The 26,287-nt window shown below is 40.4% G+C and overlaps 1 protein-coding gene across 4 annotated transcripts in view; it reads right to left on the bottom strand.

Annotated features, from left to right (window-relative positions):
• Positions 1–26,287, bottom strand: part of IQGAP2 (IQ motif containing GTPase activating protein 2) — a 128,028-nt gene that overhangs the window by 61,917 nt on the left and 39,824 nt on the right. For all 4 annotated transcript variants that reach the window (XM_066180754.1, XM_066180756.1, XM_066180757.1 and 1 more), the window contains one exon: positions 389–545. In XM_066180754.1, coding sequence (XP_066036851.1) covers positions 389–545 — 157 coding nt within the window. The remainder of the gene's footprint in view (positions 1–388; positions 546–26,287) is intronic.

The following is a 26,287-nucleotide window of genomic DNA, read 5'->3' as shown; positions in this document are numbered from 1 at the left end:
AATAAACAGAGAGATCTAATGAAGTGAATTTCAAATATGCTTCCATACAAAATAAAAAAAGCTTGAAATAGTTATTAAATTCCTCTTGACTTCTTTTCCTAATGAGAAATAACTTTATAAGTTGCAAAACTCATGTTCTCCTTGGAGCCAGAAGTGTAATTTGTGCAGCTTTAAAAACTTGAAGCAAGACCAAAACATTTTTTGTAAGGGTAGAATATTTCTAAGTTGTCACACAGGCTTTTTCAGCTGTGCATCTTCCATTTAGTCCCTACAGCCTCAAAAGAAAGATGCAGAAAGCTAACCATCCATGCTTGGGAGCCTTTAAGAGCTGGAGGACAAACATTACTGGGTTTTGTCATGCTGGTGAGAGAACTGAGAAAGTTACTACCTTGTAGCGTGCCTGTTCCACATCATAGATCTTTTTGTCTGACACCACATCAGGTGCGAAGAATTTTGCAAGCTTGGCAAGGTAAACACCATTTCTTAAGCCTTCTTCCAGTTCCGTAGTTGGGGGCAACTCTTCATCCAAGCAGACCTCCATCCATCTAGAGAGACATTTGAGAAACATTACAGCTTTTGCCTACAACTATCACACTTTACATGTCACCACCGCAATGTAATTATAACAGAGAAGGACAAGAGCTGAGGAGAAAATTCTCATGTTCATTCACATGGCATATCAAAATGATTAGAGGGCCATATCTGTGATTGTAACCCATCAACAAGGAAACAGCATGCTTTGAAGTATTCACACCCCAAGGGGTCTAACTCAAATCTTTTGAACAGTACCAGGATTTTGATTAAACAGCAATTTAAGCTGGAAACTAGAAGAAAACATGGAGCGTTGTGTATTACTGATGTTTGGATTTAATAAAACCTCTGTGATTTCTATGCCAGTGCTGAACCTCATGGGCACCAAGGGCAGCAGTGTTCTGGGTGAGGAGGGTTCCTGTAGCCAATGTGCTGTGCAGCACAACTCCACAGCAATGCCCAGCTCAGTGCAGTGCACTCCTGCAGATTATCCTCCTCCTACATGGGAGTTCTCCACTCTCATCCATGAAACACAGTACTGGTGCTGGAAGGATGAATGAGGGCTTTGTGGAAAAGCCCAAGGTAATTTACACATTTGAGCTCTGCCTGGCAGTAAGTAGGTTGAAACATGGCTCCTTATTAATGACAGTGACTAAACCTGGCAAGGTGCTAAACTGGTTATGCATTTGAGACTTAAGGTGTGATAGACTTGGTACTAGACAGAAAACTGTGTTAATTGAATATGTAACCAGTTCAGAAGGCAAATAACAGACATGAAACCGTATTATCCAGTATGTTTATATTGAGCGGCCAAGAGAAATGCTTCCAAGAAAGATTAGTGTCTTAATCACTGGACCAGAAGTTCCTTACATTGGTGGTCTAAGGGTTTTGGCCCTGTGATATTATTCTTTCCAGCAGCTAAACACATTGCAAGAGCTTTAAATCTGCTTAGTTCTTCACAGTAATTTTTTTTTTTGTTTGCTTAGTCAAACTCCTGTGCTTTTAGGACATTAATATCAATACAAATAAGAAAGCTGAAGGGAAAGAATAAAGTTGAAGACATTAGTTTAGTTTGCTTGCTGTCACTAAGGCAGTGTCACTCTAAGCAATACAGCATTAAAAATCTAACATCTTCTCCATAGGGGTGATTTCAGACACCAGAAATCTTGGATCCAGGTTGAAAGTGAGCCAGTTTTCCCTTCACCATGCAGAAGAAGAAAGTTCACTACATAATTTTGTTTCACATCAAAACTCTAGACTAACGTTCTACTCCATTCCACTTTTGGATTTGTTACAGGACATACGAAAGTTGTTTCACTGAAGCACAGGCTACCCAAACAGTTCTTTGGGAAACTGACACCCATAAATCCGACACAATATCACACAAACCTGCACCGAGTGAGTCTCATTAGGAGAACTGTATTCTGCAGTATAAAAACCGCTTTAGAGAGGAGAATAGTATTCCTGATGAGTTTCCCAGCTTTATACTGCACTGCATGTTTGCATGTTATGGGTCCATGCCAAGGGTCCCAAAATGGCATTTTATAAACTAAATAGATTTATACACTAAGGCATCACACTTGGCTTCTCCAAAATGGACAAGGAAGAATACACAATGAAAGTGTTCTTCTAGGCAAATATGATTTTTACCTGAGCCAGTTAGCTTTTCCTATAGAATTTATTTTTTAGAATGTGTCTTCAAGAAAAAGAACCGTACCCATAAGAATCAGGAGCTTGCTGAACCACAGTAGGTATCACCATGAGCCAGAGCTGACTCTGCTGTTCAGTGGACCTTCTCCAGAGATATGAACTCTGTGCCCAGAGCAGCATTTTGTACCTTGCACTGAATTCTTTGCACTTCTAATTCTCAGTTTTCTTGTGAAAGGGTTTTTCTAACATCTTAAGTCCAGGGCATCAATCAGGTATTGCATTAGAACTGTTTTTGAAGAAGATATACACATGTGCCCATGTGAAATTTCCTCCTTCCAGTACAAAAAATTTACTGCTTATATATAAAACTGAGTAATTTCTTGAGGTCTAAATAAGACGCTAATCCAAAGTGAAAGCTACTCCTCAGCTTTTCAAACCTCTTGTAATTCAAGAACAGTAAAATCATTGTGGGTTTTTTTCCAACATGGTAATAAGCCTTTAAAATTAATCTGGAACCCTCCTGTTCTGGTTAGGAAGGCTACTGTGTCTAATGGGTAAAGGCAGGACCCTGAGGAACAAACAGGAAACAATATGAGGATGCAAAGAAAACAGAAAGAAGAAAAAGGGTAAATGTAGAATATAAAACTGTCAAACCAACAAGTCCAGATAAATATACAAGGGAAGAAATATCTTTTGAGAAGGAGAAAGTTAGTCACTCAGTGGAAGAAAGAGGGGAAAAACTAGAGAGAACTAAGTGGAGCAGACCTGAAGGATGCAAAGTTTCTTTCCCCTTATAGCCAAAATTGTTTAAGTTGTATCTGCTCTAGAAAAAAATTAGGGGTCTGCAAAAGGACAACTAACAGCATTTGGTAATCAGTGTCCAAGACTGAGAACACAGCTACAGCTGTATTGCATATAAGATATGTTTTACCAATGTCTGGAAGTTACAGAATCTAGCTACAACAAGATCTACTGTGAAAGGATTTACTGTGTTTTGCACATGTTTAATGAGAGGAAGGAAAAACCTCAGGATTTTAATTAAATCCTGCTAGTATACAAACAACTTTGTAATTTAGTTATGCAAACAGCTGGAAGGTGCTATAAGTATTCTGCAGAGCCTTCTCTTCTCCAGGCTGAATAATGCCAGCTCTCTCAGCCTGTCCCCACAGAAGGGGTGCTCCAGCCCCCTGATCAATTTTGCAATTCTTCCCTGGAACCTGCTGGGCTAAGTCACATCTTGCCTGTGCTGGGACCCCAGAGCTGGTGCAGCACTGCAGAGGGGGTCTCAGCAGAGCAGAGCAGAGGGGCAGAATCCCCTCTCTGGCCCTGCTGCCCACACTGCTCTGGATGCAGCCCAGGACACGTTTGGCTCTCTGGGCTGTCAGTGGCCATGGCTGGGTCATGGTGAGCTTCCTGTCAACCAGCATATCTATAGCACTTTTCTCCCCAGTCCTTCTTCTAGTCACAGAAGTTTTGTTCCATTTACACTGATTCCGTTAAAAGGCAATTGTGGTTTTAAACAGAAAGAGCCATTACTTCCAGCCTTGTGAGGTTCTGCTTTTTAAGACATGGTTTGGTGAGTTTATGAAGGTTATTCTATGACATGGTACAGTCAGCAGGAGCAGACTGGACTGAGAAAACCAGAAGTGCTTCTACTTCTGCTTCATTAAGTGAAATAGGGAATATCCACATGACAGTAAGGATTTATAGATACCTTTGGAGCAATTTATTTTGCTTCAAAGCAAAACAAGCAGCACTGGTTTTGGCTCACCCACTGTTTTCCTGAGCAAAGAGAACTGCAGCCCCAGCATCACCTTTAAGTCTGTTACCCAAAAAAAGTAGTTAATATGGTTGATACACATGATGAGAGGTCTATAACTCAATCTTAGAAGTATGTTTTCCTTCAGCATGAAGCTTGTAGAGTAAGGCTATTGCAGCTATCAAATGTGCACATGCATTTCCACCATCCTTTTTTAACAATATAATCCCATAAACTGTACTTTTAACAACATTAACTTACTGACTGAGGTAGGCCATGAAAAATTGACACAGTGGTGAACATGATGGTTTAAATGGTCATTCATTTAAGCTAAACCTAAAGCCAGCTCCATGGTGGAGGGACTAAAGTCAGCCACAAGAAGCAGAGTAAAACATACAGCATCACTGAACTTCTGGATAGTACCATCTAAAATTAACAATCCTACAGAGGTACACATGCCAGTTATAGTCTTACTATTTGGATAAAACATGCATAAACAGGTATTTTCCTAAAGACGGATACTTGGGAATGCTTAAGTACAGCCCACTTTGATTTCCATAATCCTGCAGTACTTGCCAACACAGAAACAAAGGATTTGCCTTAGACAAAAAATCAAACCTAGACCTCATCAATGAAAACATATCTCCAAAACTTCCGTTCCAATACACAGTACTAGAGAGTCATCCAGGAGTGAGTATTGAGGTACAATTCCCTTTTGCTTCGCTCAGTTCTGTTTTAACTCTTGATAGTCTATGGCAGAGCGGTTCAGCAGTGAATTTCTGGCAAGATAACAAATGACGACTTCTATGCCAGATTCAAGAGCAGCAAACAGCATGCCACTCACCAGGAGACCCATTTTCCACATTTGAGCATGTACTGGAACAGATTGCCCAGAGAGGTTGTGGAGTCTCCCTCACTAGAGATATTCAAGAGCTGGCTGGACTCAATACTGTGCAGTGTGCCCTGGGACGACCCTGCATGAGCAGGGAGGTTGGGCCAGATGACTGACTGTGCTCCCTCCCAGCTTTAACCATTCTGTCATTCTGTGAAAACAGCAGCAGTAAAATTAGCTCAGACTGCATTTTAAAACCAAAACCCCCCTGCTGAATCTCATTCAGTGCAGGGTCAAGGGAAGCAACAGAGCTGCACTACAAACTTAACCAGTTATGAAGTTGTCATTGGCTGTCTGTGTGAAGCACATGCACACAAATCAAGTCTGCTGTGAATGAGGAAAATGCAGGCAGCATATAAGAGCATTTGATAATCCACAAAAGAACGAAAACCAAAGAAATGAATGGTATGACTTTACACTGGTGAAGAAAAGCAGCCGCTCTATAAGAGAAAACAGGAAAAGTATTCATGAGACCCTGCAGCCTCACCTTCATCATCAGAACATAAGCTAATAACCGCTAAACAAAGTTTTGGGTACGCAAAGACAATGTTTTTCTGCAAGTTTCAAAACTACATAGTGTTTTGTTCACAGACTTGAGGTAGAAAGTTAGCACTGCTTTACACTAAGGGTGATACCCAGAATTTCTATGTGACATGTAGACATCTTCTTGGTGAAGAACTGGCTGTAATTTTCCCAGTGTAAATTGGAGTTTTTCTTGAGGATGCATAACTAAAGCACACATACAGGTCAAGAGACTGGAAACGCTGGAGTCAATGTTCAGGAGAGAGAAGAGGATATGTTGTACAACCCAACCAAAGCCCATCACATTCAGCACACAGTTATGCAGTAAAATTTATACTTTTGCTGCCCTGCTCTTTTAGATTTATGCCACGAGATGTAGATCCAAGGGCACCAGGTTTGTGCCTTGTGGAAAGCAGACCTTCAAAGAAGAAAGAGGGACTCCAGAGCCAAAGTTAAGGACACTGCATGCTGCTGTGGAAAAGGTGTAGGGAAGACAAGATTAACATAAGTTACCACACAATTATTACCTCCCTTGCTCACAACCACAGCCTTTCAACCTAGTTCAGCACAAGCTAAACAGATTGCTGGCCTAGAGAGTACAATGTGGCCAGCTTGTTCCAAAGAAAAAAAATCTTTTTGCTAGAAAATAATAGTAACCACAATGAGACCCGAAGCAAAATGTTAGATTCTAGCTTTAAATGTCTGTGAAGTGGTGAAAGTGGCTTAAGTCAAAACTTTTACTTGGAGATACTCAGAAATATACAACTATCTGAAGCATGTGAATTCATAATTTAGAATTCTCCACTATTATGTCTCTAGTTTCTGAATCTACAGATTTGTTAAGAAATCTCAGCTCTTAAATTTTCATCTGCTTAAAAAAAATTTTTTTCTTCTAGCTGCCAAAATTCCCTTAAATATTGTTTTATAAAGGAGGATGAGGGCAGCCAAAGCAACCTAGGTGTGTTCCCTGGCTGAGTAGTGGGGTGGTGGTAATATTGATTTGTTTATAAGAAAAACCTGCATGTTAACTTTGGAATTTGTTCTCATTATACTGGAGGCTTTACTATGATACCTCTCCTAAATCAGAAAACTTAGGAAAAGATTATTTCACAAAGAACTGCAGGCCACTTCCAGAGGAAAAGCATGCAAGGTGTCCAGCCATTCCAAGAAAATAGATACATGAAATTTGAATACCATGACAACAAAAACTATTAGTTGCATTAAGAAAAAAGTGCACAGCCTTGGAGGCTTGACTTTGAGGCTGCGGAGAGTAGAGCAGGTAGCTGTAAAAACTACTTTCTTCACACCCTTTTCCCCTCCCCTCATGTTCTGTTACATTCAGCCCAAACCTTCCTTACAAATGGGAGCCTTATCTCAAGTCAGAGCTACAATTCTCTGATGCCAACTTATACCTGAAGCCAGACACCCTGGAAACATCAGCTTCTAAATTTGAGGCTCTAGATTCATACTCCAGAGAGTCTCTACTGCACCTAAAGTTTTACCCATCCTAAGAACTTGCCTTGTCTGAAAGAAATCAGATTTTGTGATTGTTGGTCACCCCAGCAGTAGGGTGAAGGAAGGTGTGATATAGGTCACCCCAGTCACCAGTTCTCTCATGTTACATGCAAGAAGTAATAAGGAGGCAGCAACATGGAGGGCACCATGAATCACTTGGCTACACCAGGTCTCAGAACTTCAGCACATAAAGAAAATGTCAAATGCCTTAGTAAGAAATTTTGGATAAACTTGCAGCTGTCAATTCTTTTTACACTTCCATAAGTTGGATCAAATTCAAAGGTGCATGTCTTTGAGTCTCCAGCTAGTGTTAGATATAACAGCATCTTGAGTTTCTACAATCATGATTTCACCAGGGAGGATACTAACTTTCAGCAAGAGCCACACTGAACACTATGAAACATCCATGTGCAGATTATTAGCGTATAAATGTTAAAACAATACAGATCTCACTGCGCATTTCTGCATTTAGTTGAGCTGTGCATGCCAGCATGAGGTTTGTTGCGACATTCATTCTCTTGATCAAAGCCCTTCTGATGCATTTCATATTCCACTCAGATAAGCAGAAGCTAGGAGCAGTGACGCCTTGCCTGACCTGCACAGCGCCCTAAACTAGCAATAAATCATGTCAGCAACATTTTTCCACACCAGATTTCTGCTGCCATGACAACACTGCCATATTTTCAAAATACTCTTGGAGGTGTTATAAAACTCTGGTGCACAAGACGGCAGCACAGATACTATGTGCTGGTTTAATCTGCTTGATTCCATCCACCCTTTATGTGGGTTAATCAGTGATTAGAGTCCACAAGGCAAGGTGCTGCTCAGGAAGCTGGCTCTGGAGCCCTGACACGGCCCCACGGCCACTGTGGGCTGCACCCAGCAGCAGCCAACTCTTGTTCATTCAGCAAACTTTTGGTGGAGAAAAGACAGAGTCTCCACCAACACCACAGCTGAGAACACACCGTGCATGTGTTCCAGGACAGTCCTCAGCCTTGGCAATCAGCAAGGCTTTGTTTTGCTGCCTTGTCTGTCTGCAGAGACATTAAAATTTAGTACCAGGTATCAACCACAAACTCCAGGACTATTCGAGATAATGGTGCTTGAATGGGGGGCCAATAAAGCCCAGGCTGACAGGCACTGAGATGCCTCATCTTTTCCCCCTGCACCTGGACTGGTTCAAGCTGCCAAGGTCTGGAGAAGAAAGCTGAAGAGGCAGTAGGAAAAGCAGTGCCAGGAAGGGAGCTCACCATGGTGGTAGAGACTGATTAACCACAGCAAGTATGTGTCCTTAAGAAACCTCGCTTAATTCTTCTAAGCAGAAACAACAGTGCTCAACAGGTTACCTGAGCAAATGAGGTGGAATTATTAAGTCTGTGTTCAAAGGTCTCCGGAGAGGAAAAGTATCTGCTGATTGTATGGTCTGAAGTAGTCCTTTCTTTATGTGAAGAACTGGATTTTCATTTGAATGTAAAGGGGAAATGGAACAGAATAGTGCTAAAAATCTTGCAAAACCTGTGCAACTAAGTTAACACAACTCAGAATGACACGCATCACCCAGCTGCAGTGTCTAGACCAGTTTTAATCGCCTTCTCTTCCAACAGGCAGCAGAGACACAACAGCAGAAACACAAGTATTTCCTGTGTTGGTCTGGCAGTGGTGGCTTAGTTGCTCCTGGAAAGCATAATTTCAGACAGATGACAGACTCAAATCACTAATACAATTTTAGGTAGTGCAGACACAAGCTCTGTAACAAGTCCCACACACAAACATAAAGGGTCTCCCTACAAATAAAACAATGCCTTTATCTGAAAAAAAAGATGAATTTGGCATATGAAGTAATCTAAATTTAGTTTTTCACAAATCTGTGTAGACACTGATTTGATAAAGAGAAGCAGACACAGCAATAAAACATTTATTCACAACAGCATTTGTACGTGTGGAAATGTTGCAAAACAAGTTATTCCCCCCAAACACACTGTGTTTGCTTTAGGAAAACACTGTAGACTGTAGTTTAGACTTCCACATTATACTGCCTTGTTACATGATACAGGAGTTTACTTTGCTCTATTACATCTTCTATAGCTATAGTATGGTAATACAGTTTAGGGCACCCTCTTAAAACAGCATATGGTATTTAGTCTTACCAATTTAAAAGGTTCTGGCCTGGAATAATCTCATAGTCTTCCAAGCAATCCACTTCAGAAGAAGATGTATGCCCCTGACAAGCCTCAGAAATGTGGCAGTGAAATAACCAATGAGTCCTGGAGATAATAATCTTCACACTTTCTTCACACAATAGTCCCACTAATCTTAAATCACAGTCTTTACCCAAAGCCCACACTCTGCCATGACAGTAATTCCTATCCAAATCCACAGAAAATAGAGCTATGGTCTCTATGAAGTGGTCTATTCAACAGCTATTTTGATGAAGCTTCTACTGAACCTAAATCACAGCTGTCCATTAGGAAACATGCGTCTTTTGTTAAGCCTCTCCCAAAATCCACTGCATCATCAGATGTGCTGTTTCTAGCAGCTGTCAAACTAGACACACATGGCAGAATATCTTAAAAAAAAAAATCAAAGTAATACAGTAATTTTTACATCAAGATCTAGTATTACATGTGTTTTCCCCTTACAACTGTGAAGTGCCTTCCATGCAAGAATTAGTCCTCAGCTGTCCAGAGGGATGTGCTATTACCTTTCTTTGCAGGTGAGAGGACAGCCTTAAACATTGCCACTAAGCCTACAATCCTCACACCTTTCTAAAAAAGAAAAGTGACTCAGGGAAGTACCTCCAGTGTAGGTTCAACATGGAAGCTTTTACAAGTGTTAAAGCCAAGGTTGTGATTCAAGACCAGCAACAGGAGACAGCTCTGCCTGCAGACCCAAATATTGGCAACTAATGCAGAAACCCTCAAAGGAGGTGCAGATAAAGAATGCATCAAGGCCACAGAGAAGAGCTGTGGCAGAGGAGGAAACCCAAACTTGAGCATGGCAGGATATAGAGTACTGTTCTGATTACTTAAACAGTTCAAGTCCACTGCATCAGATGTGGACATTTATATTTTCCTGTCTAATATCTAACAAAGGTTAGTTTTGTGAAAGCAACTAGCAACAAGTCTGCAGGTACAGAAACCATAAAATAACCCAAGACATACATCTACTGGACAGGCAGCTGGAACTTTTAAAGAAAGGTGCAGGACAGCAGCCAAATCAGAATTAAAAGCCACACATGAGAGAACAAGATGTTAAAGTAATGAAAAGACTGAAAGAGCCAGCCTGTGAAAGGCTGAACTGTTGTTCAAAGCATTTAGTGTTATGTAAACTCTACAAAATTGCAACGAGGAGTTAAAACTTGGTCCGGTGTCAAAAAGAAACACAAGACTGAGGAATGAAGTTAAAACCTAGGTGACTTATAACATGCACAGCACCTACAGTTACCTTTTCCTGTTTACTTCTTCCCATGATTATGCAAGAAATTCTCTCCTCCACTTTCCATGGCTGGAGAGACAGTAGTCCCCTACCCATTAGTAACAATCTATAAAATTCTGAGAAGCACATGCACACAAATCAAGTCTGCTATAGATGAGGAAATCACAAACAGCATTGTAAGAGCATTTGACAATCCACAAAGAAATAAAAAACTGAAGAAATGAATGGTATGACTTTACTCTGATGAAGAAAAGCAGCTGCTCTATAAAAGAAAACAAGAAAAAGATTCACGAGTATCCTGCAGCCTCACCTTCATCATCAGAACATAAGCTAGTAACTGCTGAACAAAGCTTTGGGTCCTCCAGGACGTCTTTTTGCCAGTTTCAAAACTACATAATGTTTTGTTCACAGACCTGAGGTAGAAAGTTAGCACTACTTTACACTAAGGGCGATAACCAGAATTTCTATGTGAGATGTAGACATCTTCTTGGTGAAAAACTGGCTGTAATTTTCCCAGTGCAAATTGAAGTTTTTCTTAAGAACATACAACTAAATTATGCATAAAGTAGTAATTGGCATCTCAAACACTTCTTTCTAGATAGCATTTAAGATACAGCAATAAAACCATTCTTTAAGAAAATGGACTGGAGAAATTCAGTGGTAAAATGAGGTTTTAGCTGCAAAACTCTAAAATAGTTACTTGGAATGAGGAATACACTAAGGAATTGTATTAATGTATTAAGGTAGCAAGAGGACAGTGTGAAAGCTAAACTGTTGCTCAAAGACTAGGTTAGGCTCTGAGGAAAAAAAGTTGATTGTAATCAGCGTGGTAAAAATTTAACAGTGCAGTTAATCATGTCATGCAACAAATACCCAGTGTCTGGTGACAGTACTTCAGTTTAAGGGGTTTGAGATCATCCCCAACATCCGTGTACACAAGACAATCTCTTCTCCAAGAGCAAACAGTGATACACCCCTATCAGAGTACTCACTAAGTGATAAGAATCTACCATCTATGCCCTAGTATTCAAGTTACTCAGGACAGAAAGAGAGGCACAAGAAATCCTTAATTAGCTAAGAGACCTCCAGTTACCAGACAAGACATTAAGGACTGGCAAAAGCAGGTTACTGGGACACCATTTGGTCCAAAAGGCCACAAACATGTCAATGGTGTATCAAGTCTGTCTTATGGAATCTAGATCAGTTGAGGACACCCTTCCCTTGCCACCACCTTGACTCCAAGTACCAGAATATAAAATGTTTTCTTCTATCCTGTCTAAAAGCAGAGAAAAAAAGAGCATTTCAGTGTCTTGAATGGGTAAACCATAATTCAGCATCTACATTGTTGGCTGGCTCCCCTCCCAGGCAGCCCTCACTGTCTGGCTGGCTGACCCAGTAACACAAGAACCACATGTCCACGGCTGACCCAGGCTGCTGTAGCACCATTCCCACTCCAGCTGCACTCAGGCAAGCCATGAATGCCTCTGGATATTCAGTGTCATCATGTCAACCAGCAGCAGAAAAGCAAAGAGGCAGGCAGTTCCTTGCCAGGGGCAGCCCAAGCCAAGTGGAGCACATAACAGCTACACAACCCCGGCCAAAGTGCTATCACCATTACTGGTCACATTGTTTAAACACAAGATGCCATACTCAAGAAAAGTCATCTTAAACCCTTATTTTGGATGTTTGAGACTGCTTATGAGAAACCGCAGTGTTTTATGCAGAGTGGTAAATGCAAAACAAAGTTCTTCTTTGTTTTCTTGTTTATGCACAAAGAGGAAATAAAAATGCAAGAATTCTAAAATCCAAAGGAAAAACTGACAAGTTTTAGAGACTATTTCAAACCATTTGTGGAGCTTATGCACTGTATCTCTGTTGCCAGTGAGGTTTCAGCATGCTCTAACCCTCTAGTGAATTTTAGCTGCACAAAGGTTTGCTCATTGATTTCTCTAGAAGTAAAAAATATTTCTAAAAAATAAAAACTGCTGCAGAAAAGCTCAATAGAGAGTTTTTCAACCAACACAGTGCCCTATTTGGAAATACTCCCATACCACCTCCAAGATCTTTCAGGCACAGAAATTAACTTTAAAACCTCTGTATTAGAAAATGGAAATTTTCCATTTTTATTTTGAAATCAAAGTGAAACACAGGGCAGACACCCAGGCATCCCTATCAGCCCCCTTGCATAAGGAAACGAATTTTTAGGCTGGGTATCACTCACTTTATTAATGTCACAAAAAAGATGACAAGAAAGAAGAAACATCAAAATGGTTTACAGGAGCACTTTCCTACTTTTCTTCATAAACAGCAGTAATCTCAGGGCCTTTAATCTGCATTGAGCCAACAATTTAACATAGACAAAAGACCCCCTGTACCTGTGAACTTGAACCAAAAGATATTTTAAGTCAATTTACCTTGCTGCCAAGCCTATTAATGACCCAGTTACTTTGATCAAGTTAATCAGCAAACCATCACAACTTGTTAACTCTCAGCCCTCCAGTGAGACCTAAGCGACTTAGATTGCTATTTTGACCTGTGAATTTACTCCCTTTCTTCCTCTGCCTGTTCCTCTACACTTTTTCCCAATCAGATACAGCACCCGCACAGTGCTGTTCAAGCACTCTAAGAAGGTCCTGCTGCAGTTACACCCAGAAGCCACCACAAAAACCGGACCCCCACTTTCCCCTATAATTCATAGAGCATGTTTTTGTGTGTCTTTTTAGTAGGGCTCAGGTATTCTGAGCTAGTGGCAGGGGTAGCCTGCAGAGCCTGACCATCATGGGCAGCATGAAGCCTCATGTTGAGAGGGCAGTGATGCTCTCATGGCAATCTCTCCTGCACCATCAATCAGCCACCTGCACAGTGGCAAGAAAGGCAGCAGTGCAGGGTGTGAGGGCAGACACCAGGCATATGCCAGGGCTGGGAAAACAACTGCCACAGGGGAGAGGAGGAGAAATGCAACTGTCACCATGCCAAACAGTTCCTGTCAACAAGAGAAATGGGCAGGAAGAGCCAGCCACAGTAGAAACTAGATAAGGGAGACCCAACAGGATGAACACCAGGACAGAAAGATCTACAGTAGGAAAGAAAAAGCCTGGTAGATGATGATGACTGAGGCTTTAAAGGAGTGTGGACGGTTCTGTACCTTAGCTCAGGTAAAGAACAAAATGCAGCTGTGCCCCAGCAAAAATAAGACTTGCCAAACTCTAAGGAATACATGAAATCCCTACCCTACCATCAACTCAATTATCAGAAGTATGAACATGAGCACTGGAAAAGATGTTTAACCAGGGGCAGGAAATTGCCAGGAGTTCACAGCAGATTTGGCTGAAACAGTGAATCTAAAATTGTTCAAGAGAAAAGTGCAAAAAGAAGGAAGACCCCAAAAGCAAGTGTTAGTATAATTGTGCACATATTCCAACAGATGCAAGTTGAAACTGAAGGAATACAAAGTTCTGAGCACCTTTGTCCCTAGACATTCCCCTTCACTTAAGATTTAAAAAGTAAGTCCTGCAGAATTTCTGCACATTTCCTTTGAAATCCAGCCAAATCCTTAAATAGCGTATTTACTTCAGCTTTTCATATGAAATTCAACATAGTCAAAATGTCTCCATACTCTTCTTCCATATTAGGAGAACTGATATGTATATTCAAAGAAGCTTAACAGCCCAGTTGCTCTCAATTTTGAACACAAGAGTTATACTCTTTGATTTCAGGAATGCAAGTGTTCTTGCAATGAAATGAAAAGCCCAGCAGAAGTTCCATGCTCACCAAAGCAGATGTTTCCTCTGCAGAGGTGCAAGCTGTTTTACTCTCACTGGGCTGCAAACATACCCAAAGACCCTCTCAACAGCTTTCAGCTACTTCAGACAGGGCGAAAAGGGAACAAGCACAGTCTTCTCGCCCTTTTTGTTCCCTCGTCACACAGTCACCCACCAGAACTTCATCTCTTTCTAGCCCCAGCTTCTAATACAAGCAGGAGACATTTGTGCAGACAGCCATTTCCAAGTTCCCCAGACTGGTAGTGATGTTTTCATCACCACACTACAATAAGAGAGTTTCTCCAGAGTAGAAAAGCAGGATTCCACCTAGCTGCCAAGTAATACCTTGTCCCATCTTCTATAGCATCAAGTTCTCAAATAGGCCAAATCTTTGCAACTTTAGTATTTAGTTACTTTCAATATACTTGCTCACCAAAAGGTTGTAGGTTCATCCAAGTCAAATGTCCAGTCCTTTAAAATCCAAAAACTGTGTCCAGGAGATACCTGCATATTCTTCCTTTCAGTGTTGCCACCACAACACCACACATAGGGTAAGGCCTATTGAGACCATGCAATAGCATGCTAAATGCTTTGTTTAAAAAAGAAAATAATCAAAACCACATTTCAGCTGTTATGGGTGTGGCAGAAGTAGGCCTCTCATGGAGGGGATGGATAATCATTTACACTGAAGAAACCAAACACAGTACTACTGAATTCTATAATATAACCTGTAAATCCAGTATCTAAGTGGGAAGAATATTTATAGATATGCACATAAAAATATTTAAAGAATTTTAATGCCAGCATAAAAACACCTGGGGGATGGCAGCCTGGAAAAGGAAGTGCTGAAGGGCATTCAGGAGCTGAGCAAACCCCACTGTTGACCACCCAGTGACTCAGCATCTGCCCAGCCTCTCTCCCTATCGTTGTAGGGCACTGTCTGCAAGCACATCAAGGTGACACTAAGGTGTGGGCTGGGGAAGCACATGAAAGAAAAAAAAAAGCATACATCCAGCCTAATGGGCTGCACAGCTCCTACTGGAGATGCAAGTTTGATCAGCTCATTTGATAGCTACTGGAAATCAAAATGTTTAACAGCAACTGCTTTTCCACTAATTGTCTCACACCTTATGTTGCCATTCCAGAAGAATAAATTATAACCATACACAGTAACAGACAGAGAACCTGTCTTTGACAGAAACATGAGACTACCCATCAACTGATCATGGCAAGTACATAATCTTTACTTCTCTTAGTCGTATGAAAAATAGTGAAAAATAGTGAAATGTGCCCAGCATACAGATGGCATAAAGTCTTATTTCAAAGATATCCCCTTCCCTCAGACAAAGAACTGGAAATTATTCTCTTCTATATTTCAGCACAAAAGTGCTTTGCCTTCACTCTGGCTGGCCAGGGAAAGAGTGTAAGTATTTATTCTTCAGGAGTAAGGGTTTTTTTTCCTTTACAACTGATTTACAAACATGTTAAGTGAAAGATAAGCTGTCTTTTCAATACCACTCTGGTGGCAGATGGAGTCCTGAAATACAAACAGCTTGTTAACAAAATCCTGAGCAACATAATTTTACATTTATAAATGTATATGTTATTCTTGAATTATAGCACACTCCTTTCACACAGCTTACTTTACATAAACACTGCCTCTGCTCCATTCTGGTTTGCTTGGAAAGAAAAGCCTTCCTGACACTGCAGCATACCACGTCTCAGGGTGAAGTAATTGCAACAACTGAACAGAGAAACACCAACTGTGTTAAACAAGAGAGCCAAGAAAACTCTAGATTAAGAGGGAGACCAAACTTAGATTTTTTTTTTTCAGAAAGTTTTCAGAGTCTTTTATGCATTGCATTTCTAAACTAATTTCAGTACATATGTATTCCACTAGTGGCTGTGCTTACATGCAAATGGTAAACTCCCAATCTCTCACATGTTGGCTGTTAAGGTTAATTAGATTTTCCTATATGCAAATTTTTAGATCATAAGGGTCTCTAAGTCAAACACAAACTTTACATGGACTTTGGTTTTTTAAATTAAGATACTTGAGAGATTACTTGAGAGACAGCACTGTACATTAGAGTGTTTGCTGTATAGCAGTAACCACACATCTGCCTTTTCTTTTAGGAGTTTAACTAGAAAATAATGGTGGACAAAACCTAAAACACTGTCTTTATATTGCCAATTGCCACCATGCAACAGTGGCCAGAACTCAAAAGCTGCCTTTTTATTGTATCAATTTCTGTTAAATAGATGAAATAGCAGTACTCTATGTAAGAACAAAAACTAACCTGTACACAGTTGTAGTTCTCCATTTTAAGGAAGAACTTCCAGGCTCTCCTTGGTCCTCTGTCACAGGGACCTAATTTTCTATGACAAAATAAAAGAAAGTTTTCTGCACAAGGAAATTTAATCCTAATTTTCAGAAATTGCCAGTGCCTTCATCTTGCATCTTCTCAAAAAGCTAGAGGAGGTGATTGTTTGTTGCTTTGATTTGGTTTTTTTACAAAAATTTTGACTCAGCCTATTCTACTTTAACGTGACTAACAGTAAATTTATATTATTGTAGCAACTTCTACTGGTAGAATGTATCCTAGGAACGTGCATCAGGATGCCCAGCTGTCCTCCAGTCACTCAGTTTTGAATCCACAGATCTTGTCACCATGATGCTCCAGACTAAGCTCTTGGATCATTTCAGCTCTGTTCAATTCATGTGAGTGAGCATGGGCACAGTCCTCCAAGAGCAGCGTGTACGTTTCAAGGGAAAGCAGAATTCTCAAAAGCACCTAGAAATATTGAAGCAATGTAGATCCAGGTTTGGGTGGGAGCTTAAAATATTTAAACAACAAGAGGAATGCATTCCAACACCTTTTAATTCTGCATACGTAATGTCAGGTCTGTACTTAGCTCTCCTAATCCCTAACATTCAATTTATACTTTGTTTGGGGTTTTTACATCTATGTAAACCAGCCACCATGGACATTGCTTTGGCGTTTTTGACTTTTTGACATATGAAGAACAATTATTTGTACCAGGATGAACAATATCTGATGTTCAATGCTCTCTAGTTACAGGCTGGTGGGAGAATAATCTCTTTTGATAGTACCTGTCACCTCAATGCCTAAATGGGAAATCCCACACCACAAGTGGAGGCAGCCAGATCATGAGCCCTTCTAACTCCTTTTAAGTTACAGGTCCAAGATATTATATAGGTATGGGACAATTGAAGAGCAAAGATCTATTTCTGAATGAGTTTTAAATTATGAAAATTTCATGTTAAATGCTATATTTAATGGTCTTACCTGGAACATCTGTTGGTATTCTGGTTGCAATAATCAGGAGCAGCAGAAGCACCTAAACACACCGCTCTAAGGGGCAGAGCCAGTACTACATCACATAAGGAAATGAAGTGCATAGGCTGAACATCTAGACTTATCTTGCTTAGTGCCGTGCTTTAACACAGGTGGATCAGTTTACATGCCAGGTTTTATTCACTGTTTGGTTTTAACACAGAACACAGAGACCGAAATGAAGTAATAAAACATGCTGCTCAGTTCATTTATCTTGGGAATACACTGTGTACAATACTCCAGGCCAGGGTCAGACATCTGAAAACATGATGGTTAGTAGCAAGTTAAATTCCACATACATTCCTAAACCAGCAGAACTCAAATTGATGCGTCTGCCAGAAAGAGGAGAGGAACAGAAGAAAAAAGTACTGTGAGAAGACTGCTAATTTTCCCACAAAATCCTATCTGTTGTTCTGTTTTGCCTTTGATGTTTTACAAAGGAAAAGCCATTGACTATAGTCTTACTTAACATGTGCTTCACCTGCCTGTTCAGGCCACTCGCCAGGAGCTCCATTGCTGTGTGCCAGTGTCAGAATGCCCCAAGTTCCTGTGACAAAGGACTCCTGAGGATGGCAAGTTCCTCCCCAAGGCAACCCTTCTCCAGGGCCCAGTATAGCACAATGATCACAAACAGCACGTGTTGGTTTTTTGGACCATGTGGCAGGGGGGTGAAGAGGACACAAAGAAGCATCTCATGTCAATACATTAGCTGTTTACATCTGAAATTCTGTCAAACCACTTGAGTGAGGCCGAGGATATATGTTCAAGTTTGCTCTATGGTACAGATAGATAGCTGATGCACAAGTTAACGTGCTTCTTATGCTTCCCATTCTCTACTGCACTCTTGTCTGCGTTTTCCCTTGAATTTTTTGCCACATCAGTGCCCCAGGGATAGTGGGGAGAGAGGAATCAGGGAACTGATCCTGCTGAGAATGAATGCAACAGCACAAGATACATATGTTAGTGTTTGACCAAATCAATTCCCTGATCTGACACAGCTTGGCTGCGTGAACCATTGCTGGCACAAGACAAGCAGCAGCAGAACAGGATTACCCACTCTGTGGTTACCAGAAAGCACAGTTCAAGAAACACTGAAGCTTTTCTTTATGCCTTTTGCACTACTCCTGTATTTAATAAGCACACACGCGATTATACAGATTTTAAAATTGAGATATGTATCTGATAAGCAGCTATTTCCTTTTCGTAGCTGTCAGCCTAATTTCTAAATAGCCTTTGGTTTGTACGTGGGATACGAGAGTATCCAGATGACATCATTTTCTGGAAACTATGGCAGGCCTAGCCTGTGAGTCACTCTGCAAAATGTGGGGAGACCCTACCTAGGGAAGTACACATGATTCAAAGGTTTCTATTGTTCCAGTGTACCACGGGGTCCACACAAGTTCAGCCACTGCTCAGTACAGAAAGAGCAGCTATAAATCTGATTTTTGACTTAAATGAAAAGCAGCACCTTAGAGAAGAGATCAGGCAAATACAGTTCTACAATCCCAAACACCAGAGTTACACTATCACATGCTAGCATGGACTGGTCTATTAATGGGCAACTCATAGCAGGTATGCAAACACACATTGAGGTACAAGTTACTTTATCTGCTTTTCCCAGCTGAGCATTTCCACAGCTGTAGGCTGCAGTTTCACTAGTAGCCCTGTTCACAAGGCAGGGCTGCAGGGGCAAAATAACGCTTCTCTACTCAGCCCTATCCAGCCCTCCAGTTAATATATCTGGGAAATAGATGGAAAGAGACACAGAAGACTATGGAAACAATTTTTCATTAGAGACTGTCTTGAGGAATAATGCTAATTATCATGGAAGTGTTTCCAGTTCTTCACTGAATCCAGACACTTATCCACTCCTAGAAGAATGTTTCCTCTTTAGTCACTAATTGGATCTTGTTTGTAAAGCCAATCTTTGTTTCTAAGTCTGTCACAGTTTGGAAACAAAGTTGCTGCAGGGGCAGAAGATTTAAATGCCTATCCACAGCTGACAGAGACAGTAGAAATACTGTCCACTGATAAAAGCATGGCACACATTAACGCACACTATTTTCCTTTCAGCTTTTATTTTGTAGCTTGGGTAAGATCTAACACTAATAAGTCTTTTCAAGGGGTATTGGAAGCATTTCATCTCCTGCAACAGTAGAATCTCATTTCAAGAGTTTGATGACCACAGGGGCTGTCTGCATGCCAAATGACAGACTTATTAATTACTTAAAGAGATATATGTACCAAGAAAGAGCAAGCATTGGTCATTGAAGGCAGTGGTGCATACAGGAACAAGACACAGGTTTGCTGTAACAAAATCTCCTTGGTTCAGACACAACCATTTCTCCCCTCCCAGAAGATGGTGTTAGCTAAAAACACCCAAAATGCTGTAGCTGAGTTTGTGGTGTGGGTACACCTCCTTCGTGTGACACTGGAAACAGATTTTTTCCAGATTTTTCTCCCCTGATCCCTAAAGTAATTATAACTCTTTAAAAGTAGCCATAATTTGATGATTTATATCCAACTTACATACTTTTGATGTGTTTCCGCATTTCATGACATTAACAAACTAACACAATAATCATTAAAAAGCCATTCTCATGTTAGAGTATTGTCTAGTGCTCTCTGCTTTAAGTCATTTTTGACTTCAGCTTTCTGACCTCTAGCTAAGGAAAGGCCAACGATACACCATGTTCTTTGAACCCTGGCAGAGACCACAGCATCCTGAAGTATTTTGCTCTCCAGCTGTGGAGGTGGCTGACTTCTCCCAGCAGACAGCACTGGATGAGCTTTTTTCAGACAATGGTACCAGATGGCCTACATGGGCCAAGAAATCCTCTGCAGTAGAAAAGATACTGGGCAAAGCTGATGTTAAGCCAGCACAGCCCTGTTGCATCTTCACCCTTCCCTGGGTCACTGAGACATCATTTATACAGTCACAACCCTTCCCTGCAGCTGAGCTTCTGACAGAAGAGCAGCAGAGGGGATTTCACTATCTCTGCTTTTAGAGCTGGGTACAGGAGAAAACTCATGTGATAAGCTGTCACATCACACAGCACCACTCTGCAGAATTGCAAAGCTGACAGGTGACATAAGGACCAGCAGCCCAACATCCCCCACTGGCCACTACCACCACATTTAGTCACAGATCTTCATGATGATTTCTGGGTTTTGTAACAACTACCAAAAAGATTCCTCAGCTTTACCACTTTTTTTGCTACACTTACAGTAAGATACATTAACAGTATATTTCTCCTAAAGAGTAGTCACAAAGAAGCTACTCCAAACTAAGATGTTATGCACTTAGGTAATTTTAAAGCAGTCTGTAAAAATAGAAAAATTATTCCACCCAACCATGCTGGTCTGCTTTCATGCAGAAATGGAATGGGTTTATCAATACACAGTTTGTCTTTTAGCAGAGAAGTATGAAGATTTCTGGATATTGATCATTTTAATGCCAGGAAATCCTACTTTTCTAAATATTGATCATTTTAATGCCAGGAAATCCTACTGGTTCCTGAATTTTATATCAAATTCTTCAAAACAAAATGCTTCAAGACAGAAAATCAGTGTTTGCTTTCTATCTGTGTTTCTAAAATAAAAGACCATACTTGTGGCTATACCACAATACAATAAAACTGATCAGTGAGCTAAAAGCAGTTGGATAGACCTTATCATCTCAAAAAAGATGGGAAAAGGTGTCTTCTCTGCACATGTGAGAACACAGGGAGAACATGTCTTTCAAAGTAGTGGAAGAATTGCTCTAATTCCTGTGCTCAGTGAATTTGCATGCAGTAATCACTCCTGCTATTATTATGCAGAACAGCTCTTTGATTTAAGAGCAATTTCCCCAGAACTTGGCTGTCTGGAGAGGGAGCAGTAACCAGTGTTCATCTGGGTGAGTTGAGTCAAGTCAAGTCAGTCAAATCTATCCTACCAATATGCAAATTAAAACCACAAAGGAAAAGCACAGTATTTCTGATGGAAAAATTGGATTTCTAAAATAGCTAGTCAACAGTACCATTTTGGGCTTTACCAATCAGAATAAAATATTGCAGTTTTGTATGCACTGTTAATGCTTACTCTCAAAAGCGGGTACTTCAAGTTAAACTACTGGATTAGCCACATCTGTTGCTTTGTAAAATCTTCTCCAAATACTTACAAAAGCACTTTTGTCAACTACATCTGAAATCATTACTTTTAGAACCAGTTACTCACCCGTTTATGTGAGCAAGTGTCTTCATTTTATACTCCTTTTCAATCACTCTCTGAGAAGTGTTGGTCATCATAATTGTCTTGAGCTTTACAGAGCAGGTGCAAGTTTTCTCTTGACAGCAGAAGACTCAAAGTAAAGAGATTATGACAACTTCAGTCCTGCATCTAAAAATCTATCTTAATATGAGAAACATACCAGAGAACATAGACTGGAGTGACAGTTACCCAGGCTAGGCAACAGATCCATAGCTCCATACTTTACTTCCCAGCATACTAAACAAAGAGGTACAAATATGCTTATTAATTAATCAATCTCATAATACTTTGAGTTTCATTGAGTCTCAGTTTCTCAGAAGCTAAAAATTATTTTAAACACGTAATTTCTCTGCACTACCTACTTCAGAGGGCACAACCAGGCCTAGAAGAAATGTGACAGGTTTGTAATGAGCTCCTGTTCTGAACACCATAAGCCCTCAAGTTTAGGTACACAACAACATCATGCTTCTCTGCACTCTAACAGCACTGGATGCTGTTCAAGTGGCTGTGACAGAGCACAGTCATTTATTCCAGCACTTGCACTGTGGGAAGGCACAGGTGCGTGCAGATGGAGCACAAGAAAAGCAGCATTCCCCAGGACTGAAGGCTCAAAGTTACTTGGTTCCTTCCAAAGCCATCTTAACACAGAACTTAAGAATCATGTCAGGCAGAAATCCAGTTAATGCTAGTTTCATTACTGCATCTGGACATTTTTCTATGCATTCACATGGAATGTATGAAGGACTAAGAGAGACTAGTCTAATTACGTTTAGCAGAGCTAAGCTGCTGCTCCATTTTATTTTTTTACTAATCTACAAATGAGAGCTTTGTGGAGATCAAAGGCTGTCACTAAATTATTGGTCATTACCCCAGCATCCTAAAAATGTACACGCCTGCTCTTTGTCAGAGAAATCAGCTTGTTTCATTATGAGGTGTAGGTCTGTTTCACCTGATTTGAATACTTGATATATGTATGGTCCTTTATGCAACCCCTCTACACATGATGAGGCAATGCCATCCGTCTGAGGACAGTGGTACCCCTGTCATTACCTTCTAAAAATGCTTTGCTCTGCTTTCAAGGCACAGATCTCCAGAACCACTACATTATGGTGCAGCTGAAGTCAAGTCTACATTCTAGCCTGAATCCTTAGCCTAGGATTTATGGGCAATATCTGAATTGATAACAAAAAAAAGCAGCATCACATAGACAGTCTGAAGTGGACCACCTGGCACAGCAGGTTAGGTGTTACAGATGTATGTATGACTCTTCCACCTATAGAAGTGATAGCAAAGATAGTGTGTCCTTATCACTGCCCTTTCAAGAGACAAACACACTGATATGCAAAAGTGTCTTTCCAGTAAAATGGTTCAACAATCTCACTAAACATCTATATTGTTATTTTTATGCTTAATCTCTATTTAAACCTCTTTTTTTTTTTTTTTTTTTTTTTTTTTTTTTTTTTTTTTTAATCCACGTGGTATTTAATTACATTCTGGATGGAGATCATTTCAAAACAACAAGAGTTATTTTCTTAAGAACCAGAAGTTGATGCATTTGAATCATTTAAGATTTAAAAGGAGAATATGGGTGGCTTTTTGGCTGACTTTGACACAACATCTTCATGATAAATTTTCATCTGGTCACTAGTGCTCACACAAAGGTCTTCTTTGATGTATCCATTTCAAAGGAAATAAATTTTGCACAGAGAGGAACTTGACAACTGTCTCTAACCAGAAGTGCTTCTCAAACCAAAATAAAGCAAATAAGCCTAATTCATTCTGACCCAGAACAGGCTACCACTGTAATTGCTGGGATTTCCCCAGATCTCCACCAGTACCTTGACAGAAGCTGCAATAACCTCAAAAAAGTGTTTAACACCTAGACACCAACCTTGGCATACAGCAGAAAGCTATTTTCATAAAGTTTCATTATAGTTCTTCCATGTGTTTTATTCAGCCTTTGCCTCACTACTGTCTAGCATTCTCCACTGTATCTCCATTGGTGTCCACTGTGTCAGGGTTCCCCAGTAAAGGGAAAGCCAAACATCTCCCTTTAAGTTTTTGAGAGAGCCCTTCAGCCTGACCCATGAGCCAGCTGCTCATCATCACACAGTATGTTTATCCAGCTGTGGGCTGGACATTTTGTCCAGAAGGATCCTGTGAGAGATGGTATCAAAAGCTTTACTGAAATCCAAAACCATCACATGCACTGGCCTCCCCTGATCAACCAGGTGGATCACCTTGTAGTGAAAGGAAATCAGGTTTGATAAGCCAGATTTTCCTCTCATGAAGCCAGGCTGGCTGTGACATGTGACTGCATTGTCTTTCAGGTGTTTGTCAGAATATTTCAGAACAATCTTCTCCATAAATTTACCAGGCATTGAAGTGAGACTGACAGGCCTGTAGTTACCAGAGTTGTCCTCCTCCCCTTTTTTGAAAATTGGGGCAACTTTATCAGCTTCCAGTCATCTGGAACCTCTCTGGATTTTCAAGGCCACCCAAAAATCATCAAGAGAGGTTTTGCAATGGACTCATCCAGCTGTTTGAGGACTCTTGGATGGATCTCATCAGGCCCCATAGATTTTTCAGGATCCAGCTGTAGCAGCCAATCCCCAGCTCCACATATTCTATAATTCTGAGAAATAACACAAATAAGACTAATTAGGCCATGAGTACTGGATGTACACATTTCCTACTTAATCGTATGACGTCTAATCAGCAAGTCAGTGATGGGTATGTTGACTTAAACAAGTGTGCTCCTACAGGGAGAATCAGATGAGACAACAACCTAGAACTACTGAATTCTAATTTGGTTTCTAGATGCAATGGAAGCCACAGCCAGCACTACTTGTCTACACTGCCCAACACACTGGCTGAATTGCCACTCGCCTTTCTTACATCAAATGCTGAAATAAAATACCAAGTAAATTGTAAGAGCTTCCAAATTCAATGATAAAAGGCAATCACTGTTCTAATGCCTGGAAATTATGGAATGAAGATTAAAAATTATGAACATCTGGCTCATTCTTCGAGAATCAGAGAAGAGCATTAGCTGAACCAAAAGTATCTAGTGTTTCTACCTTCATGCACACCAAATGGAAAAATCCTTGCCAGAAAAAGTATCTGCACTGCGCATAATAACAAACAGCTGTTCTGAAGCCTAACCAAGTCTCTTTTCCAGGAAAACAAAGTTTCAGCCAGAAAGGAGCACGGCACAGGAACTGCAGCTGCGCCATGGCAGCCACTTCCTCTACCAGTGCCCAGCTGCTGAAGCCAAGAGGAGAAAATCTCTTTCAGGTTGCATCACACCTGCCAGGGTTTGCTCTGAAAGAGGATGAAAGCTACTTAGGTCAGGGAGGCTGTTTGTAGTAATCATGATTTGCATGAAAAGGAAACCTCCCGGAAACAGACTGCACCAAGGTGTAGACACATGCTTACTAATAAACAAACCAAATGGTTAGGTGACTTTGACAGATTTTGCACCTCTTAATCCCAAATCTGAACATTAAGTAAGAATCAACAGATCTGTTTCCTATGTCATTATGCTTGTTCTTATGTAAAAAGCAGCATTCTTGAGCTGATAGCATTCTATTATGGGGTAGGATAGCTTAAAAGGACAAATACTACACAATGATTCCTTTCAAGCACAGCATACTGGCAAACTTCCATCTCTTGCAAACGAGAAGTTTGACCTGGGGGGATGAATTTCCACAGAATTTAAGATCTCATTAAAATACGTAGTTAGGGTTCCTCATTACAGCAAAAGACTTAAAATGTGAATGTAACATGAAAGTATCACCAAGTTGCTGAGCATGTAGACAAATTGGTACAGTATTTTAATCATAATTTATTGTCTTTGCAAAACCAGGGAGATGATTCTGAATACCTTTGCTTCTGATGTTTAGGATAAAGAAAGACCCACACCTGTTTGGGGCAAAGAAGGGGATGTCAGTAAAGGGTGGGAGCCTGCTTGGCAGTCATAAACAGGAAGCAAGTTTTTCAACCGTCCCAAAAGCAAAGACTGAGGAAGATGCAGCACTGGGAAGAAATCAGATTAACTGTAAGAGAATTGCAGAAAGGGAGCCAGAAAAAAAACCTCCACTTTTTTAGACCAAAGTGTGGAGGCAGAACATTTAGAAAAGTTAGAAACATGAGGTTTGGGGTGTTTTTAGTTTTTGGATTCCTCCTCCTCTCCTTCAAAAAATAGAAAGACAGTAATTAGGCTTCATCTAGGGTTGGAAACAAGCTCTGCTGAAAAATACAAGATCTTAACCCCACAGCCACTTTCCTTTTCAATGGCGAAGTGTGATTTTTGAGAAGATCCTTCCCTAACCATACTTTAATTTCATGCTTGCCATTAACTAACAACTTTTAAAATACTGCTCAAACTACACAAATAGAAAGGGATTTTCAGCTTTCTTTAGATCAGGGACACACCAATTTGAAGCAGATGTGAAAGACAGTAGCAACAGAAAGCCTTTGATGCAGGGATACAGCAGGTAGTGCTATGCATATGATTAAAACTGCATCAGTTAGTAAATAGCAAGCAAGAAAAAACATCTCTGGAATTTTAATATTTCTTTAAAAATGAAAGCATAGAAAAATAGGAGCC

This window comes from Chamaea fasciata, unplaced genomic scaffold (genome assembly GCF_029207755.1).
Source record: "Chamaea fasciata isolate MVZ Bird 193981 ecotype frontalis unplaced genomic scaffold, bChaFas1.0.hap1 SCAF_4, whole genome shotgun sequence".
NCBI lineage: Eukaryota > Metazoa > Chordata > Aves > Passeriformes > Sylviidae > Chamaea > Chamaea fasciata.
This window is presented reverse-complemented; position numbering and strand designations above follow the sequence as displayed.